Source organism: Myotis brandtii, unplaced genomic scaffold (genome assembly GCF_000412655.1).
Source record: "Myotis brandtii unplaced genomic scaffold, ASM41265v1 scaffold157, whole genome shotgun sequence".
Lineage (NCBI taxonomy): Eukaryota > Metazoa > Chordata > Mammalia > Chiroptera > Vespertilionidae > Myotis > Myotis brandtii.
The window spans coordinates 6,050,754-6,063,539 of NW_005355708.1; the positions used below are offsets into that span (position 1 = coordinate 6,050,754).

The window sequence follows — 12,786 nt, forward strand, 5'->3', positions numbered from 1 at the left end:
CCGGAGCCCTCTCTCCTGCACACACACACGGGCTCCGGCGCGCGCACACACCTCGGACATTCCCATAGTGCCTCACGTGACCCAAACGTGCCCACCCGCACACACGCTCACGCACGCGTGCACACACGCGCACACACACACACACACACACACACGGCCACTTGGCGGCTCCATCCTGACCCCCGCGCGCAGCCCCGCTCAGGCGCTCGCGGAGTGTAACGCACCTACACTCATTCACAGACACACACACTCCCCCACACATGCCGACTGCAGACACATTCATAAACAGGCCGGGGAAGCGCGCGCACCCCCGCGCCCAGCCCACTCTTTCGGGAGCCCTGAGTCATCCCTGCCCCCTCCCAGGGCTCCCCATGTCGCCGTGTGCGCGCCCCCAGGGCGGGCTGGGGGACTCGGGCAGCCCCCTCCACCGGGCCGGGCCCTCTCCCAGCCCCCGGCCCCTCTGCGCATCCTGACGCTCGTCCAGGACTTCCTGTGGGTCCCAGGTCAGGGGTGAGGAGGGCCTGGAGGGTGGCCATGGCCCGCGGAGAGTGGGGGAGGCATTTCCCTTTCCTGAACTCTGGGATCCTGCAGGAGGAAGCTGGGGAGCTGGGCGGGGGCCCAGCAGAGGAAGTGCTGACAGTGGTGGGGCTGACCCTCCCAGGAGCACCGAGCCTTCCTTAGAGAGGAGCCAGGGGTGCCAGAGGCCGGGATGAGGGGCTTGGCAGAGAGGTATTTGGGGGAAATGAGGCCTGGGGTGGAGAAGGGGCTGAGGCGTGAGTCCAGGCCGGCCCCCCTGTGGGCCCCATGCTGGGAAGGCAGCGCTCTCCAGTTCACTGGGTTCCAAAAGGAGCCCGTCCCTGTTACTAGCTGGCTTATGTGCCCCAACTTGTCACCTCCCCCTTGCTTCCCACCCCCAAGTCTTCACCTGGTCCCAGCCCCTCGCCCCAACGGATGCAGGGAAGGGATGATGGGGCTTGGTGGTCTGGAAGCGGGCTGTGGGAGATGGTGGGGCAGGACCAGGCTGCCTCTCAGCTGGTCACAGGGCTCCTCAGGCCAAGACTAGGGGTGTCAGGGGACAAGCTTCAGGCCGCCCCCTCCACCATGTCTCCTGCTTTCCCAGGAGGCCCCAGGGGTGCTGCAGCCCCGGCCCTTGCCATGGAGTCCATGTTTGAGGATGACATCAGTATCCTGACCCAGGAAGCCCTGGGCCCCAGTGAGGTGTGGCTGGACGCTCCTGGAGACGCATCGCTGGGGGGAGACATGTGCTCTGCCTCCCACTTTGCCCTCATCACGGCCTATGGAGATATCAAGGAGCGTCTGGGGGGCCTGGAGAGGGAGAACGCCACCCTTCGGCACCGCCTCAAAGTTTATGAGATCAAGGTCAGAACTTGGAGATGATGGGGGTCTGGCTGTTTGTGTGTGTGTGTGGGGGGGGCAGGGACGGGGCTGCTAATGGCAGGAATTGGGGATTCAGCAGAGATTCTAGGGATCCGAAAGGGAGGTCAGGATACAGACTCTTGAAACTTGAGAGTCCCCCATGAGAGGTGGGGCTGCTTTGGATGGGAACTCTGGGGAGCCCAGAGCCAATCAGGAGGAGATCTGGAGGGCCTGGGGTCTAGAGATCTGGGGCGTGGGAAACGCCTACAGGCCCATGGGAATTGGGATGTGCAGATCCCACTGGAGGAGGGGGACTCTGAGGCAGGTTGTAGGGAAGGGGCACAATGAGCCTGCAGCCTGGGAAGGAAGCCAGGCACCAGCTCTCCTGAGGGCCTGCCCACCATCCACAGTACCCGCTGATCAATAACTTCGGAGAGGAGCACGGCTTCTCTCTGTATGAAATCAAGGATGGCTCCCTGTTGGAGGTGGAGAAGGTCAGCCTACAGCAACGGCTCAACCAGTTCCAGCATGAGGTGAGCCCCTGGCAGGCCTCTCGGCTTTCCCTAAGTTTGCTCCAGTCAATTTCAGACACCTTCCCTACCCACCAGCCTCCGGCCTTCTGTCCCCTTGATCAGAGATGGCCATGATCCCCCTTAGGGCTGGCCACAGCTCCTCCTGCCCCTTTCCTGGGTACTGGGAACGGGGGTGGGAGGCACAGGGAGCTGCTCAGCCCCAAAGTCAGTGATGGGCCTGACTGGCGTGCACCCCAACCCTCCGGGCCCCCATCCAGTTGCAGAAGAATAAGGAGCAGGAAGAACAGCTCGGGGAGATGATCCAGGCTTACGAGAAACTCTGTGTGGAGAAGAGCGACCTGGAGACAGAGCTTGGGGAGATGGTGAGGCCCAGGGAGCTGGGGTGGGAGAGTGTGACCGGTTGTGCGTCACCCTGTGAGTGTGCTTGTGGCGTGCACCCCGCTGCGATCCCGTGTGTCTGTCGGTGAGTGTCCATTTGGCCTTGTAAGTGGGGCTGTGTGTGCCATGTCGGTTGTGAGCGACTGTGTACATACTGACCATGCAGTGTCAGGAGGTGACTGTGTGAATGACCCTGTAGAACGTCGTGTCTCTGTGTGTATGTTTGAGTCTCCTGCTGGGTCTGCCCTGGGCCTACAGCACGGCTCCTGGAAGGCTTTGTAGGTGAGGGCAAAGGTGACCAGAAGTGTCTGTGGTGCTGGGATGGGTCTTGGCATGTGTGTGATTCTGGATCAGGGTATGGCCATGTGTGTGTGAGCGAGTGGGCGGGGGTCAGAATCAGGCATGGTCTCTGTCCACTCCCAGCTGCCACCTGGGGGAAGTCACGTAGCCTCCATTCCTCCTCCAAAAAGCGGAGCAGGTAACTTCCCTGAGCTGTTGTGGGCATTAGTGTAAAAATGCTTTGCTTTAATCATCAAAAGCACTTACGCGGCACTTGCTAGGTGCCAGGCCCCATTCTTATCTCTTTAGATAGTTACTCATTTTCGTCCTGATGACAAACCTAAGAGGTAGGTGTGGTTATCCCTATCTCATAGATGAGGTAGATGAAGCCAGAGTGGTTGTCGCGTATGCAAATGCCCCCGAGGTGGTCTCTGGACAGAGGGCTGAGGCTTCCTAAAGTGTCCCTGTGTGTGAGGGACATGGAAGGGGCATGAACTCTGGCCTTGCAAGAGGCAGTAGCCAGAAACATCTGCACTGCAGTTGCTGGGAGAGGAGCGCTTGAACTCATGGTCACTTGGAGGGTGGCGTGACCCTGGGCCTGCTCAATTTGGGGGTGATGGCTGTTCAGACAGGGCATCCGGGGGGCTTCAGGGGCACCCTGGCCCTGTGCAGACCCTCACCCCCTTGTTTCCCTCACAGCGGGCCCTGGTGGAGACCCACCTGCGGCAGATCTGTGGTTTGGAGCAGCAACTGCAGCAGCAACAAGGCCTCCAGGACACAGCGTTCTCCAGCCTGAGCCCCCCGCCGGCCCCGCCCTGTGCTGATCTGGACCTGCACTACCTGACCCTGAGAGGGGGGTCTGGCTTGAGTCACGGTAAGATCTCAGCTCCCCCTAAACTTCCCTACCCCGAACTCCCCAAGCCAAACCCCCATTTCAACACCGTTGGACACCCCCAGCTTCTCAGGTAGTCAACACCCCATTATAATGCTTTGCATTTCCCCCATAATCACCCCACCTCCCCACCCGTTCCCTCACCCCATCCACTATTACCCCAGTTTCTGCCATCTAAGTCCCTCTCCCGCCACCCTGGCTACCCCCATGCAATTCTCGTAGGTGCCAGCAGAGGGCACCCCAAACCAGAGTCCCCTGCCTGCTCTAGGTTGTGATTAGGAGAGGTCCCGAGGATGCTCAGAGTCTGGCCAGGGGAGCCCTTCAGGGGCCATCTTATTTTTCCCTGGCCTCCAGGGAGGTTAGGAACAGCAGCTCAGCTCCCGCTTGCACACTGTCCTCAGTAGCGGTGTCTCTATTCTGGGTGTCTGTCCTCTAGCTGTCTCTCTCGGGTCCCTCCTGCTGCAGTCCTCACCTCTCCTCTTTGTGTTGGTCTGGGAGGCAGTGGAGGTGGCCAGCAGCTGGACTCAGCCTGACAGTGTGCTCTCCCCGCCAGCAGGCTGGCCCGGCCCCGCGCCGAGTGTGAGTGAGCTGGAGCGGAGGCGCCTGGAAGAGGCCCTGGAGGCTGCCCAGGGCGAAGCCCGGGGGGCTCAGCTCCGGGAAGAGCAGCTCCAGGCCGAGTGCGAGCGGCTGCAGGAGGAGCTGAAGCAGCTGCAGGAGACCCGGGCCCAGGTGAGTGACAGCGGGGCACAGGCCGGGGCCCTTGCTCTGGTACCTCTACAGCTCTGGAGGCCTGGGGGCTGCTGGAAATAGCATTTAGAGGTTTAAGACTTCTTCTCTGGGTACGGCCGTCCCTGGGAACGGTAGAGAAGGGGCGTCCAGACCAGATGAGGTTGGCGTCAGACCTCTCCGTCTTCTCCCTTAGGATCTGGCCTCCAACCAGTCGGAGCGGGAGATGGCGTGGGTGAAAAGAGTTGGAGATGATCAGTAAGTCATGCCTGTAATCCTCTCCCTCTTCACCTCTGAACCCCAGCAGTGGCGTTTCCCAGGCCCTCCCTTTGATTGACGTCTCCCTTTGGCGTTGTTTGGGGGGGCCTCTCTTCTAGGCCATCAGAGCTGTGGGGTTTGGGTTGCTTGTGTGACTGCATCCTTCACAGGAAGGAGGCGAGGTTCTGGGGGTGCTCGGGTTCCAGGAGGTTCCCTTTGCTTTCCTCTCGCACCCAAGGCTGTGTCTGCTCGAGGGCGTTGAGAGAGGCCGCCTCAGCAGCTTTGCTGCTATGTCCTGTGTCCCCTGCTGAGTTCTGGGGCCTCTCTGGGGCCAGGAACAAGGCCCAGCCAGTTTGGTTAGCCCTGCCCTCCCCTCCCTGACAAAGAGGAAGGAGATGGCCTGTTTTTTATGGGATTTATGGTGCCTCATCTGTCTCAGGAGAGAGAAAGCTGAGGCTTAGGGTTGGAGGGACTTCCTTGGGGGGGGCGGGGATTAGAATGTACTCTGCTGGGTGTCCCTCTGGAATCCTGCCAGGAAAGAAGGGAAGCGGGAAGTAGGAAGGGAGCTATGTCAGTGAGGAGCCAGATGGTGGGGGCTTCTGGGCAGCTCTGGGCAGCTGGGCAAGGGTGAGCGGCAGCCGGGTAGCAGTGAGCCTGATGCCTTTCAACATCCGCACCCAGCTCATCCTCTCCCACTTTCTGAGAAATAGAGTGCAAACCTCCTTCCGCCTAAGCCCTCTCCCCTGAGATGAGGTGTATGGCACAGGCTTTCTCCCTCCATTGGAGGGGAAGACCGAGGCCCAGAGGGGGGCAGGAATTCACCCTCCATCACACAGCATACCCAGCTATAAGCCCCCGGAGGTCCTCCCCCAGCAGGCTTCCTCCTCACCTTCCTCCCAGCTTCTGGCCAGTTGGGGATCTCCTCACCTCCCTCTGCACCCTGGGGTGGGGGCCTGGGTGGAGCTGTGATAGCGGGGGGGTGGGGGCGGGGGGTGAGAACACAGTTTGTGGGCCTGGTGGGTGGGACCCCTAAGCTAGGCTGCTGCGGGGCATCGAGAGGCCTCTGTGGAGAGGGTCCACCCTAGCTTGTGGCTGGGACTCAGCCCATGCTCATCCGTGTGCCCCGGCTTGGAACACACACACACACACACACACACACACACACACACACACACACGAGTCTAGAATCTTCGCTTGCTCCAAAAGTCACACCGCAGGGCCCTTAATGGGTCACTGAGTCCAACCCTTCTCAGAAACCAGCAGTGAAGACGCCCCCAGGTGGTTGAACCCCGAGAGAAGACAGGGGTTGTGTCGGGGCTGGAGTCTGAGCAGCCAGGCTTCGAGTCCAGGGATGCTGGGGTGCTGAGCGGCTTGGCTTTACTGACCTCACCTCTCTGGCCCAGAGGTCAGTCATTGCTGAGAGATGTGATGAGCGGGTGAGGGCAGAGGAGGGGTGGTGGGTGCCAAGGGGCCAAGGCTGAGGGTGAGTGAGTGGAAGAGAACACCCCTCATAAAGTGCTTTTGGAAGTCAGGTTCTGCATCCTGCTGTTCTGGCCAGAACAGCCCCTTCTCCTTCCTCTCCCGCACCTGCCTCACCCAGTCCCTTTGGCCATAAGGATGAGCTGGTCTTACCTCCCTTGCCTCCTGGCTCCTCCCCTCATCCCAGTGGTTCACACGCTGCCTCCGGGCCTCCCGGACCCCCCTGCCTGCCGGCCTCACACTGGCTTGCAGGCTGGGTTTCTCTGGACAGCCCCAGCTTGGCAAGAGTTAATTACCAGAGGAAGTCCTCACTCCCCCGGCAGTTTTATTTTCTTATAAACTCAGCTCCTTGTGGTAATAGTCCGCTTCCCCGGCGATGCCTCCCCTGTCCTCCCACCTGGGGAGGCCTCAGTCACCTGTGTCGGCTCACTTTCCCCCACGACCCCTCCCCTTCTTCCTACTTCTTCCTGCCCCTCCAGGCTCCTGGGAATGTCACAGATGGGTTTACCCAGGAGAGGAATGCAGGGGCTGCATTATCGAGTGGGGGTGTGAACGTTAAAGAGGGGGCCCCAGAAATGTCTGCGTTCAGCCTCCTCCCATGTGGGAATCTTCTGTGTCCCCGAAAGCTTCTCACTTGTTTTCCGTTTGGCCACCTCCAGGGCAGCCAGTTGTATAGTGGGGAGTCCTGGGTGTTAAAATGCACCCCCTCATGCAGCTCCTGCCTCTATTAATCCTCCGACATAGGTCCTTCCTGTGCTGAGGCTGGGAGGCAGCCCAGCCCCAGGGTTCCCCAGTTCCTCCCATTCCAGCCTCGGGCCCATCAGCTCTGGTCATCAATGTTCCTCTGAAAATGGACACCCAGACCAGACCAGATGCATCCAGGTCTGACCTCCGGGCAAGATTTCCCTGCCCTTTGGAGACCGATGCCCAGGGAAACAGATGGCCCCAAGGGAAGAGCTGCAGGGGGCTGCTCCGGGGCCAAGGGCATGGGGGCCACTCGGGGAGGGGGTGGGAGTGGAGACCACCTGCTCCTGAAGGTGCCCTGGGAGGTAAGGACCCCGGGAGGGTCCCTGTCCAGGGGGAGGTGCGGAACCCACACCGCCTGCCCTCCGGGCCCAGCGCAGAGAGCCTTTCTGAGGTGTGGCGCGCACTGAGGGAGGAGGGGAAATTGTGGAGAGGGGGCTCCTTTGGGATCTGAGGGCTCTGAGAGAGCAGGGCTCAGTGAAGGGGGAGCTCGCTCCTGAGGGGTCCACCGTAAGAAGATGCGGGGCTCAGTGTGAGTGATGAGGGGTAAACTCTAGGCCTTTCTTCTTTCCCAACGTGGGGGGCTCAGCGTTGCAGCCTGGGCCCTTTTCCGCCCACCCCCACGCCCCTCTCTCCGCCCACAAGCCTCTGCGTGGGCTGCGGTTAGTGGTGGGGAGAAGTGTGAACTCGGAGAGAGAGGATGGAAACTCTGCACAGAGGTCAAGGGCAGTGTAGGGTGGGTCAGGACGGAAGTCGGAGACCCCCGTGTACCCTGAGCGTAGCCTCCTGCCCCAGAAGCAGCCGGCCCAGGCCTCCCCCTTCACGCTTCTCACCCTCCCTACTTCCTTTCTTTCAAGTCTCCTTCAGCCAGGCACCAGCTCACAGGAATTAACCACTGAGCACTTGCAGCCCTGGCGGGCGGGCGGGCGTAGGCCAGGGCTCTGCAATTGAGGCCCACCACTCCCACCTCATTGTGGTCTGAGGGATTGGTGGGCTTTGAACCGGTCTTGGTCTCGGGCCATTTCCCCGCCAGGAAGGCAGAGAGGAGCTCTTACCACACTCTCCCTCCATGGGAAACTCCACATCCTCCCCTCCCTTTTCAACCCAAGTCACTGGGCTGGTGTCTCCAGAAAAAGGGTCAAAATGGTCTCCCCTCCCTCACCTGTGTCCTAGGCGCTCCCCTGACCCTTCCTCCATGCCAGACGCTATGCAAGCAATTTACCTACAAAATTTCATTTAATTCTCACCAAAAAAACCCCAAAAAACCATGTGAAGGCATTGTCTGCTTTTACAGCTAAGCAAACTGAGGTTCAAAGAAGTGAAGTAATCAGAGACGCTAAGTGTACATGTCGAGCAGGTTCTGAGCAAATGGGTTTTTTTTCTGCTTCAGATTCTTCTTCAGGTTGGAGCCCTTATATCAGAGGGGCCGGGTGATTTGTTGATCAAACCTGATCCCTGTAGCAAGTGCAAGGGGCACCGTTAGTATTTATGCTGGCGCCACCGGTGTGAACCAGGACAGTTCTGGGCAAACTGGGATGGGTGGCCCCTCACCGAACCAGGGACCCTGGTTCCCAGCCTCTCTCTGAGCGGCTCAGTTTGGCTGCGTAGCAGAGGCGCCCAGGCACCCTGACATCTCGCTGTGCTGGAAGCATGGCAGGGCTGCCGGGCTCTGCGGACCGCAAGTCATAGCTGGTCGAGGAGCGTGAAGGGGCTCAAGGCGCCTGAGAGGAAGTGGTGGAGCACTGGGTTGTTGCAGAGCGACTTCCTCCTCCCGCCGCGGCCTGTAACCTCAAGTCCGCTCCATGGCCTGGTGCCTGTGGTCCCCTCCCTGAGGGTCGTGTGGGAAGACTGATGCTGGGTGTGCCTGTGGGTGGTGGAAAGTTTGGTCCCTAAATTTACCCACAGGGGGGAGGTGACTGGGGGCAACTAAGGGCCGCTGTGGGCAAAGATGGGAGGGTTAGGAGGGCTGGATGTCTGTTTTCCTCCCGATCCTGAGTGAGTTAATGATTCTGACTGACCCCATTCCTGACCCTCATATGGATCCCATCCCCGACTCTAACCCTATCCCTTATCCTGACCCCAACTCTGTCCACAGTCCTGACTGAAAATGAACTATCAGCCCCAGCCCCAATCTGACCCTGAGCCCAGCCTTAACCTCGACCTTCCCTAATTCTCATCCATGATCCAGCGCGTGAACTCCAACCCTGCCACGTCCTCACTGGCGCTCCAACACAGGGTGCCCAGGGGCCTCGCCCAGGGGCCTCTGTGTCGGGGCAGAAAGGCCTTTCATAGAGGAGGACACTTCGGTCTCTAACCTCGGTAGCTTTAGCAACAATAGTGAAGATTGTTATTGCCAGGTGGGTTCTGAGATCCCTGACTTACGCGTGGGAAGAATGAATGAAAGGATAAGTCAATGAAGGGTGGAAAGATTTGCTGCAGCAGGGGCCCTTCTTCCTGCCAGCTCTGCCATTTGCTCCTCGGAAGGTGCCAGCTCAGCAGGCTGAGGTGCCAAGAGCATGTTTGAATCCCTGCTCTGTGTCACCACTGCTCGTGACCTTGGGCCAGCCTCTGACCAGCCCTGCCATTCCGCTGCCACACATGTCTAGCTCCTTCCTCTCTCCTCCCGGGGCGGCGGGGATGATGCTCAGGGCGCCCGGCCACTTTGGAGGTCTCCAGCCTCTTCCTCCTCCTCCGCTGCCGTCCCGTCTCCACTTTCCCGCCCTTGCTGCTTCCTTTTGGAAGGCAGGGTATAGCGGAGCGGTCAGTAGCCTGGACTCCGGAGTCCAGAAGGCCAGAGCTCCCATTCCAGCAACTCCATTCCTCCTCGGCTCTATGACTTTGGTCAAGGACTCAACCTCTGGGAACCTCCATTTCCTCATCTGTAAAATGCAACACTGTAGGGTGGTGGTGAAGATTAAGCGAAGTTCCCAGCACAACGCCTGGCCTGTGATGAGCGCTCGTACAGGTGATTTGTGATTCTCTTCTCCCTGGGTCCCTCCCAGGTTCCGAGAGACTCGGGACATCCCGTAGTTTAAGCCATAAAGAAGCGCCCGAATGCCGTTCACCTGCCCCGTGCTTCCCGACCGGCCTCGATAGTGGAAAGTAGCAGGGCCAGGAAGCCAGGAAACAGAGGTGCCTTCAGGTGTACGCGTGTGACTCTTGGTTGTGTTGTGAAGTTGAGATTTTTTTTCCACTGAATTGGCAGTGTTTTCTAATGTGAGTCATTCGGGTCGTTAGCGTATTTCGCCGCCTGGCTCTGTGCATCTTGGGGTAGGGAGATGACACCCAATGAAGGGGGCGGTCCCAAAGGGTCATAGGGCATCAGGAGGTTGGCTCCGACCGCCTGGCCAGGTCTCAGGTCTCTGGGAAGGCTGCCAGGGGTTCCAGCAGGACAGCCCCTGCCTGCCCCAGGCACCCAGATCAGAGCTGTGAGGGCTGGACATTCTGGGCCAGGGCCGCCTTTCTTCCATTTCCTGCTGCTCTGTCTGTCTTGTTGTGAGGAGGCTGCCAGAAGCTGGCCCTGGAAACTGGGCTGGCTCCTGACAAGGGGAGGCAGGCAAGCAGGGGAGAGATTGGGGCCTGGGAACGGAGGGTGGCAGGTGAGATCTCCCAGGGGGGGTGTGAAGGCAGCGACCTGTACCTGTCACCTGAGATACAGCAGTGGCTGCGGACGGACGGGGAGGGAAACGGTGGCTGCTTGGTCAGAGGAGGATGCTGCTCCGAATCACTGCCCTGCCCTGAACCCCTCCCATCCCCCACTGCGGGGTGGCATGGTCCTTCGAAAGCCCCCAGTCTGATGGGGGAGACACAGCTCCTGCCCTCAGACTTCCCCAGGTCTGAAGGGGGTAGCCTCCCACCGGGGAGTCCCCACTTTAATGGGGGGCACACAGACTGGACCTCCAGTCTGGCAGGGCAGGTGGCGTGGTCCCCGCAGGCCCATAGGCTGAGTGGGTGGACACAGGGCACATTCAGCCAACACAGGGGTTGCAGCCCTTCAGCGAGGGTTTCCGAAAGGACCCTCCTCCCTCCATCTCGGCCCACCATCTGAGGGGCGGGTGAGCGATCTCCCTCCCTAAGAGGGAGCCTTGTCCCCCAGGAATCCCAGCCTGTTGGCAATAATTTTGTTTTGACCCAAAAATAGTTTTGTTGTGGGAGGCACCATTGTCTCCCCCACCACCCAGCTCTAGTAGGAGAGCCAGCCAGTGAGTGGAGAGTGAGAGTGAGCGAGCTCCGTCATCACCTGCCCTGCACCTCGGCTTTTCCTGCCCTCTGAAGCCCTAACCTCACGACTTCCCCTCCTCCCCTCTGAGGCCACACACACACACACACACTCACTCTCACACCGTTCCTCACACTCACCATACTGGCCTCACACCTACCTCCGCTCCCTCCCATCCACATCCATCCTCTCTCACATGCCCGGTATCGTGGGATGGGGGCAGGGCCTGAGTGAAGGTCTGGAGAAGTCCCCGCCTCATTCCTGCCCAGGGCCCTTCAGCTCCTGGGGCCAAAGGGCCTCCCCTGGGAAGTGACCCACCCGGAGTGGCTGCACCTCTGCCCGCCCCTTCCCTCCAGCCCCAATTTCCACAAAGCCCCAGAGCCCCTTCTGGACTTGGTACGGAATGGGGGATGCAAGAGAACCCAAACCCCGGCCTCCCGGACTCTGTCCAAGCCCAGGCCGGAAGGCAGGGACCCCAGGCCATGGCAGAGCCTCGTGTGAGGTCAGGACGGTCTCTCTGGGGCCAGCAGGCCAGGGTGGGGGCGAGGGGAGGGGCAGTGCCGACAGTGATCAGAGGTTCTGGGTCAAAGTGACCTAAAGAGAAAGGAACAAGGGAAGTAGGTGAGGTCTTTGCCAAGTTCACAGTCTGTTCCCGCTTTGTGAGGGTGGGTGCCCAGAGAGCCGAGCAGGAAGTGGAGGAAGAAAGAAAAATGGATGGAAAGGCTCAACTCACCATCCATGTCCTGGGTACCAGGCCCTGGGCAAGGTGCTGAGAATAGGAATGCAGTGATAGAGTTTCCACCTTCGAGGAACTCCCAGGGAAGTTCCAGAACCAGGCGACTTGGATAAGTTCTCAGTGTGAGTGGCGCCCCCTGGAGGTGAGTGGGGCACAGCCCTGTGTTCCCAGAGATCTCGGAGTAGAGGGCTCCCTCCGAGGCAGCTTAGAGATGGAGGCAAGGGCCCTGGACCCGGAACCGGGCAGACTTGGGCTCCCCGGGAGGCCATGCCCTTCACTTCCAGAAGGGGGCTCGTCCTGGGCTGTGCAACCGTGGTCCCCAACCTCTCACAGCTGAGGGCTCTTCGTGGACCCCCTGCCCGCGGCACACGGATGGCGCTTCCGCTTTTCGTAGGTGCTCTCTGGGAAAATGCACAGTGACGAGAGCTACTGTCAGTCCCGTGTGGCTTTTTGATGAATCTGTGTTTTATTTGTCACCACAGCCTCTGCACAGATTGGAAAAACATTCACACATACGTGTGTGAGGTACGTCCAGGCCGCAGGCAGTGCCTGGCGACGCCTGGACTCAGGGACCCCCGGGCATCACTGAGCTCCCCAGCCCGTAGTCTGGGAACCACTGCCCTCGCCCCAGGTACCATTCGCTGGGGAGAGAGGGCGGCTCCTGGAGTCAGGTGGCATTTAAATCGGGGTCGCAGGGCCCCGGAGCGGGGAGAGGGCCAGGTGCTGGCCCAGAGCCCGTTCTTGCTCCACAGCCGTCACAGGAAACCACTTTCCTCCTCTTCCCTGCTCCCTGCCCTCTGACCTCAGGGTCAGGGAAGGCGGGGCCAGGCCGTGACCTGGGGGACTGGGGTGTCCTTCAGGGTGAACCTGGCGCTGGCTTACACGGAGCTGACGGAGGAGCTGGGCCGGCTGCGGGAGCTGAGTTCGCTGCAGGGGCGGATCCTGAGGACGCTGCTGCAGGAGCAGACGAGGAGCGGCGGTGAGAGGGCCGGGCAGACCCTCCGCTTCCCTTCCCTCCCAGGCCCGATGCTTTTCCCTGCGCGAGGAGGAGGAGGGTGGGCGGGCTTTGGTGGCCAGCAGCCCCGGCCCCCAGTCTGACCTCTCCTCTCCCCATCGCGTCCCCTGACCTGGTCCTGCTTCTCTTCCAGGCCAGAGGCACTCGCCG

General features: G+C 60.4%; 1 protein-coding gene across 6 annotated transcripts in view; it reads left to right on the forward strand.

Annotated features, from left to right (window-relative positions):
* Nucleotides 1–12,786, forward strand: part of TBKBP1 (TBK1 binding protein 1) — a 17,704-nt gene that overhangs the window by 1,500 nt on the left and 3,418 nt on the right. The window contains exons 1-8 of one of the 6 annotated variants that reach the window (XM_005861924.2): nt 7–729; nt 1,121–1,380; nt 1,788–1,910; nt 2,168–2,272; nt 3,267–3,441; nt 4,013–4,188; nt 4,382–4,443; nt 12,482–12,600. In XM_005861924.2, coding sequence (XP_005861986.1) covers nt 1,156–1,380; nt 1,788–1,910; nt 2,168–2,272; nt 3,267–3,441; nt 4,013–4,188; nt 4,382–4,443; nt 12,482–12,600 — 985 coding nt within the window. In that variant the 5' untranslated portion in view covers nt 7–729; nt 1,121–1,155. Of the gene's footprint in view, nt 1–6; nt 1,381–1,787; nt 1,911–2,167; nt 2,273–3,266; nt 3,442–4,012; nt 4,189–4,381; nt 4,444–12,481; nt 12,601–12,786 lie in introns of those variants that run through there. The other 5 variants (XM_014536186.1, XM_014536185.1, XM_005861925.2 and 2 more) reach the window with 5 other exon arrangements.